This window comes from Leguminivora glycinivorella, chromosome 3 (assembly GCF_023078275.1).
Source record: "Leguminivora glycinivorella isolate SPB_JAAS2020 chromosome 3, LegGlyc_1.1, whole genome shotgun sequence".
In the NCBI taxonomy this organism is placed as follows: Eukaryota; Metazoa; Arthropoda; class Insecta; order Lepidoptera; family Tortricidae; genus Leguminivora; species Leguminivora glycinivorella.
Window position 1 is genome coordinate 26,316,195 of NC_062973.1, and position 7,720 is coordinate 26,323,914.

The following is a 7,720-nucleotide window of genomic DNA, read 5'->3' on the forward strand; positions in this document are numbered from 1 at the left end:
TATGATCTTTTCCATACAGGTGCGTTAATGCATATTATTTGCATGACATAAAACCCCCCAGGGCTGTCAATTAACTCAGTGTAAACACTGTCACTGTCAGCTAATTAGAAGTGGCTTTTAACCTAATTGAGTAACGGCGCAATTACGGAAATTCAGTTGCGAATGTAACTGAAGGGTGAGCAGTTGTGTCCAGAGATGGAGTAAGTGATAGTTTTTTTTTTCTTGTATGTTAATAGTCTTCTTTGTTCTTTATGTATTTCTGTATTATGTATTTCTGTATTACTATTTACTGCTTAAATACTGATTCGAGTGGTGGTAATTCAGAGAAATAAAATAAATAATTTTATTGAAAATTTGCAATTGCCAACGAGCAATGGAGCGCAGTATTTTAGGTGTTACTAGGATGGATCGCATCCGAAACACTACACTGCGCTCCAAAACACGAATAGCTGATGTGGGGGAGAAGACCGCCAGACTAAAGTGGGACTGGGCAGGTCACGTTTGCCGCATGCACCCGGATAGGTGGGCCAGCATAGCCACTAAGTGGATCAAATTAAGCGCGGACGTGGCAGGCCCAGACGGAGATGGCGGGACGACTTTGACACCTTCGTGACTAATTGGCCAGAAATAGCACACCAACGGGAGCTGTGGAAATCACGGGGAGCAGTGGGACACATAAACGGGCTATTAAAAAAAAAATTGAAAATTGAAAATGATAATTATAAAGTTATTACTAGGAAAATGAATATCTGATTTAGATTTCATTAAAAATCCTAATATGCACTCTGGTAACTGTATTGTAACGGTAATTTTGATGAAGTATTGATTGAGGCAAAAATCTAGTCGATTTTATTTTCAATAAATACCTATGATGATTTCAGACACTTGGCATCGCTTCATTGTCATAGTTTTTCATTATGAATCGTTTGTTTTTATTATTTCGACTTGTATGGTTAATATGACAAACAGACAAACATATTTTATTTTCAAGGACATTCTTATGGCCAGTCATGAAACGAATATCCCTTCATACACTGATGATGATGATGCACATTTCAGAGAAGAAGAAGATGGAGTATCTGGAGAGTTCGGGAAGGTCTGCATAAGGAAGCAAAGGAGGAAGCGACAGAAGCTCCTCATCATAGAGCTGTTCCTGGACTTTGCGAAAACACAACCCTCCACGGTCTTCGATACGTCACTGAAGTCGGACTTACTGTTGTAGAAAAGTAAGTTGATTTTCACCGATGATTTTTTCTACAACAATATTTATATCTTCATGTCTTAGATAGTTTTCAGGCTTTAAAAAAACTTCCCAACGAAAGAAACTTCTGACGGTCTCTTTACAATATTTTCCCAGTTTAGTTGAGAAAGTTCGCCTAGGTCTTCCACTTCCAACTGATCCTTCCACTCCATTCTCTTTTTACTCTTCAACCTCGGCAACCTTCAAATCTGTGGTGAACAGGCATCTTCTGGGCGAGCTCACTCCATCGTAGGCCACGTTTGCCTTTGGCTAGTCTGTGGCCAAGAGTAAGCTCATTTATAATTAAAAAAAATGTAATGTAACCTGCTACCAATTTCATTTCAGAGTGTTCTGGATCCTTACCTTCGTGGCCAGTCTGGTCATGTGCTTCATTCTGATCGAACGCGTGTGGCACAAGTGGTGGTACAGTCCCGTCATCGTGTCCTTCAACGAGATGATGATCCCTGTTGGAGAAGTAAGTCACTTGCATAATAATTAACCTACCTTGGTATGCTGGAAGCTAACATTTTTTGAAGTACATATATCGATAAATAAAGTTGTCGTTAGTTTTTCCATGTACAATATTGCTTCCAGTATTTCCACTACATGTCACGTCTACCTAGGCGATAACTAAAGCAGGAGATGCTCGTTTAATCCCGTGCTTCGTCATTACTTACTTGAGTTTTTTGACTCAAAACTTTTGGATCACTCAAAACTTTTGATTCATCAAAAAATATCTTGACTTCTGACTAAAGAGATTGCCATTTTGCCCTATCCTTGGACACTTCACGCCGATTGGGTACTCCGAGGGCATACAGGTCTTTAAAAGCTTCCTCGGACCAGCGATATCTGGGGCATCCACGAGGACGTTTTCGACCCGGGTGCCCCGTATAAGATCTCGCCGGTTAACATCGGAATTCGTCCTTCTTTTTCTTTTTGCCCTTTTCCCACGTTATGCGTGGTCTTCCGTTTTTCTCCATTTCTTTCTGCACTTCCCTTCTTTCTCATAATTATGTGCCCTTTCCACACGATCCATTCATCGTTGTTTGAATTTACCCCTGCCTCTCTATCCTTCAATATTCATCTATTTCATCATTTTGCCTTTATGATTGCCGATATGCTCATAACTATTATTTTAACAGTAAGTATAAAATTAATTTATTTTTACTATCTGTACTACCTTTATGTTACAGGTACCATTTCCATCAATAACAATATGTCCGCAATGGAAATGCAAATCATCGGCTTATAGGTACACGGAGAAATTTGTCAAGTATGGAAAAAAGCGCAAAATCAATACAAACGTTGACAAAGAGTAAGTTTTTAACTTCTAGTCTTTTGTTTCTCCAAAAAATTTGGTTCCTTATTACATTTATTAATTTTTCAGGACTTTATTTTCGTTGTCAATGACTAATGATGAGGAGGAAAGGATATTACTGGAAGATGCTTTTCTGGTGTGTGAAAACTTCTACAGATACTTGACGCCTCGAAACAAATCTAATGAATCTCTCGTAAATAATATAATAAACGTAAGTACTTTGTCTTTACATTTATTCTTCTTTTCACCATGTTACTCTCTGCTGGGGTAATTGTTTGGCTCAAATCATATTCTTCTATTGATCCCAGTTCAAGGCAGCTTGAGTAACTAAACTTTCAGTCCAGTCGGGTCTCCAAGGACCATCATCCCCAAGAAAATTGAGGGAAAATATGTTATGTTCAACTATTTTTGAGAGAAGACTCTTTGAATCATTAAATCACGATATATTCCTAGTTTTTTTTTATTATTGATAAGAGTATTTTGTTTTCAGATGGCACCAGATGTAGAAGAAGTGATGCTTTCCTGCACATGGAGAGGTCAGCAAGGAGTACCTTGCGGAGAGTATTTTAAAGAAGTTCTTACTAGCGAAGGCGTGTGCTTCAATTTCAACGCTTTATCTTATAACGACATTTTCAGAACTAAAAGGTACATTTTACTATTCATTGCACATTTACTTACAATCATCAATGTGTAAATATCTCCCCCTACCCTTGAAACCTTCAAAATATTCCACCACTACTTTTTGTCTAAAGCGAACCCATATAAAATTATTCTGATATCCCGTCACAATAATTATTTGAGACCTAACCTAAATGATTATTTTTCTTTAATTTGACATTTAGTAAAAAGTGCACCGTGTTTGTCATAAAATACCAATAAAATGAGAAAATTATAAATAACTATGTCTTTGTTTCAGTATACAAAACGATTACATCTATATAAATTCTTCAACCCCAGCAAACAAATGGAATATAATATCTGGATATTCAAGTCCAACTTCTAAAAGAAAAAAGAAGAAGTATTCAAAAGGAAGAAGATCAAAAGTGGAAGATGATACAGAAGAATATCCACGGCGTGGCCAGGTTAGACTCCTTGCAAAACTTAAATAATAATAGTGTTAATAATAATATAAACTTAAATAATAGTGTTAAACGTTCTACATAAATACAATATTGGCAAGAAATTAATACAAAACAAACCCCAAAATGTCCTCTGATATAAAAAAAATATCCAACGAGCAAATATGGCGAAGGTTTTCATAAAATAAAATATTTTTTCAGGAAAATGGTGCACGACCTGATCTCGAAATTATACTTGTTGAAAATGCGACTGATGTAGATGAATCTTGTAACAGTCTTTCTAATGGCTGGAAAGTGAGTATTGACTTCATACATATTTACACAAAATAAATTGATTAAATTGACAACATTTCCAAAATCACATTTCTGAATCACGGGATGAGATGAGCAAGTAAAAGATGAAAATTTATTGTAAATAGATGTAAATAGGTCATACTTACATAGTTATATTATGCAAAAATGTTCAATGTTCAAGAAAGGGACGAACGCAAAAAGAAAACAAGGACGGACTGTGTGATATAAAAATCGAGTACAATGACAAGGTGGGCCAATGGTAAAATGATTGGGCATAACCTAATAAAGTAAATGGACTACAAACGTACTCCATAAATTTTCTCTAAAAACCTTTTACACGTTGACCTACTAACTTTGTAATCTTTGTATTATTTCATTGCAGATCTATCTTCAACATCCAGCTGATATGCCTCAAGCTTCGCTGTATTACTACGCAGCCATCCCCGATCAAGTCACGTCGTTGGCTCTCAAGTTCAGTATCCTTAACACGTCGGAAAGTTTGATGAACTATAAATCTGAACAGTAAGTACAAAATGATTATTGGTGAAAATATTTTCATTTTACTGAAAAGCTTCTAATTTTTCATGTTAGCTCACGTTTGTGACAATACTCTTTAATTGTTTGGTCTTGAATTTTTCTCAAGTTTAGGTCTCTTATTACTAGGAGCAAACAAGGACTTTGTTAAGCCAAGGACTATGTGATTACAGGCGTCAGTGCTACTTCCCTAAGGATCGTAAGCTTCTCTACTTTGCAACGTACACACCGGACAACTGCCGACTAGAGTGTCTATCTTTATACACCTATAAGCGATGCGGATGTGTATGGTACCACATGCCTCGTAAGTTCTTTATTTATTCAGCTATTCCTTATTTTCATATCTTCACTATCCATTATTTTCACAAGTTTCCCTCTTACTCAGAAAATTTGTTAAGCTTATTATATTTGTTAATTTAGACGTGTTTGCAGTTCACATACCTATCGGAAATATTTATTTGTCCAATAGGTACTTATGTAGTTTGTCTACAAAAAAAAAATGATTGATATTTCACTAGCAGACCAAACGAACGAATGACGAATGAACGTGACGAATTGAACCCTTTTGTTATATACCACGTCTGTAGTAAACAGGTATACGGCTCGCCTGATGGAAAGTGGTCACCGTAACCTATGGACGCCTGAAACTCATGGGGCGTCACATGCGTCAACTTATTCAATGTACCTATTTAGTATTTATATTAACTTTTTAAAGTTTACTCTTGAATACGCTACAAACTGTTTGTTTTATTACAGATCATAATAGTTCAGAAATAGGTACATCGCAGCAAAGACGGTGCGTGGAAAAAGCACAAGGCAAGTTATTTTCAAAGTGGTCACTTGTTTGATTAACGATTTCAACATATTTTAAACAAAACATTCAATACTTTCAGATGAGTTGGCATCAAATAAATTGAAGCAGAGCAAATGTAATTGTTTGCCGTCATGCGACAGTGTTCATTACGATGCAGAAATACTCAAGACAAACTTCGACATCAAAAAACATATGAAGGCTATGAACAAAAAATATGATTACACTATATCAGACAATTACAAGTAAGTATTTTTTGCACTACTTATAACTGAAAGATACAACCAAATCCATTCTAATATTATAAATGGAAAAGTGTGTGTGTCTGTTTGTTTGTCCGTCTTTAACGGCAAAACGGAGCGACGAAATGACGTGATTTTCTAAGTGGAGATAGGCAAAGGGATGGAGAGTGACATATACTACTGTTTGTCTCTTTCTAACCCCCCACTTCCCTAAAATGGGGGGTGGAAGTTTGTATGGAGCATTCCTCAATTTTCGAAAATGGTAGTAAATATATAAAGGTCCGCTCTTTAAACGACACTAAAATTAAATATAGGCGGTGAAAAGGCAGAAAATTTTAAAAATTTAGGGCTCATCGGCCATTTTTTTCATAAACGCGTGCCTTTTTTCTAAACCTTGTCGTCATCATCGACAAGCTATTACACTTAAAAATCGATTGAAAATGCTAAATTCCTATAGAAAATTTAAATTGCGTGTCATTTTATAGTGCCAAGGGTCAGTTGCCTTCGAGGAAAGCCAGTCCTATCAAACTGTAACTTGACAGACGTTCAGATGTACTCTCTGAGTAATCACTGGTCAAACTATACAATGTGAAGATTTGGTTGAGCGTCTATTATAGCTGATATATAAATATGATTGAACTGCAAGTATATAGTTGAGATAACAAGTAATTGATGACTTAACCTTATCTATTCATGCTCATTTAATATCTGTTTGTTATTCATATTTGACCTTATTATTGATGCTTATTTATTACCACAATACAATTTCAGTTATTCCCGCCTGGAAATTTACTTCAAAGAGCCCCGTTTCGTGTCAATGCGTCGCTCGGAGCTGTTCGGGCTGACGGACTTCCTCGCCAACTGCGGTGGCCTCCTGGGCCTGTTCCTTGGCTTCTCCTTCCTCAGCCTCGTTGAGATCTTTTACTTCTGCACTTTGAGGTAAATTATAATTTACTTCAGCATGTATAATAATTACATCATTATCCATACTATTCGTATCATGGTATGCCTGTTATAATAATAGACCTTTGCATCTATAACAGATGATTTAAGCAGCATCCTTACGACACTTACGTTCGTGGCTGTATAGCCTAATTCGGGAGAGGATTACTTACCCGTCTTTTCCATCTTCAGCCTTATGCTAATCTACTATTTCTGTACTTTAAGTTAAAAAATTCCTTTCTTATGGGACATAAATATCATTATCCATGAGTGTATTTTGCTAATAGGCCTTTCTTTATTTTGACTTTATTTTTTAACTTTATTTTCATATGTGTTTTAAATGCGCCACATTTTTTGTTCTAGGTTATGGTGTACGCTGAAAAAGGACATCAAAATTGAAAAAAAGAAGTTGAAAGAAAGCATGTATAGGAAATAGTAAATTCTTACATGTGACATTACATTCACATATCTTTTGATGATTTTTCATATTTTAAGATTTCTGTAAGTACTTACCTACTTCAATGGTTGTCAAAAACTACTTTTACATATTTATTTATTATTATTTATATGAGCCTAGAGTGTCCCACTGCTGGGCAAAGGCCTCCCTCTTCGCTTTCCACGTATCCCGGTCCTGACCCGTTTCCCACCAGTTCTCATCAAAAGCGTCAAGGTCATCTCGCCAACGTCGTCGAGGCTTTCCGCAACCCCGGGTTCGATTTGGTGGGACCCAATTGGTTGTCGCTTTAGCCCATATGTCATCCGGCATACGACAAACGTGCCCTGCCCAGTCCCACTTAAGCTTGGCGGCTGTTTCAGCTACGTCAGTTATCCGTGTTTTGGAGCGTAGTACAGTGTTTCTGATGCGATCGGTCAACTTCACGCCGAGTATACTACGCTCCATGGCACGCTGACAGACCTTGAGGGTGGATTTCTGAACTTTTGTGAAAGACCAAGTCTGTGCTCCGTAGGTCAGGATGGGGAGAATGCACATGTCCATGAGCTTTCTTTTTACATATATGTAAAATTAAATTTAATATTGAGTACCTACCTAAATAATTCAAGTTTAAAGCCATTATAATATTATTTTTGTAGTAGATAAAGACATACGAATTTACTGTGATCTCATAACGTCTGTTTCTTATTATAAAATTTGTGTTTTATATTAATACTTTAAAATAATATTGTGATGATGATGTATGTATGTATATTGTGGTTAAAGTTCAATAAACATTTCAAGCACAAAGAGAAAATAACTATTAA

The 7,720-nt window shown here is 36.3% G+C and overlaps 1 protein-coding gene across 1 annotated transcript; it reads left to right on the plus strand.

Moving 5' to 3' along the window:
- Positions 1-373: 373 nt before the first annotated feature.
- On the plus strand, positions 374-6,987 carry LOC125224964 (pickpocket protein 28-like). The gene is made up of 14 exons (XM_048128482.1): positions 374-499; positions 1,060-1,226; positions 1,586-1,715; positions 2,434-2,555; positions 2,628-2,769; positions 3,049-3,203; positions 3,475-3,640; positions 3,839-3,931; positions 4,314-4,453; positions 4,639-4,769; positions 5,222-5,281; positions 5,359-5,521; positions 6,290-6,457; positions 6,824-6,987. Exons 1-14 carry the CDS (start codon positions 374-376, stop codon positions 6,894-6,896), a joined length of 1,836 nt encoding a protein of 611 aa, XP_047984439.1. The 3' UTR covers positions 6,897-6,987.
- Positions 6,988-7,720: the final 733 nt, after the last annotated feature.

Bases quoted from the DNA above. Each gene is read 5' to 3' on its own strand.
- LOC125224964 (XM_048128482.1), top strand. From the start codon at position 374: ATGGAGCGCAGTATTTTAGGTGTTACTAGGATGGATCGCATCCGAAAC. The intron at 2,556-2,627 runs GTAAGTTTTTAA...TTAATTTTTCAG, and splicing joins AATACAAACGTTGACAAAGA to GACTTTATTTTCGTTGTCAA. The intron at 5,522-6,289 runs GTAAGTATTTTT...ATACAATTTCAG, and splicing joins ACTATATCAGACAATTACAA to TTATTCCCGCCTGGAAATTT.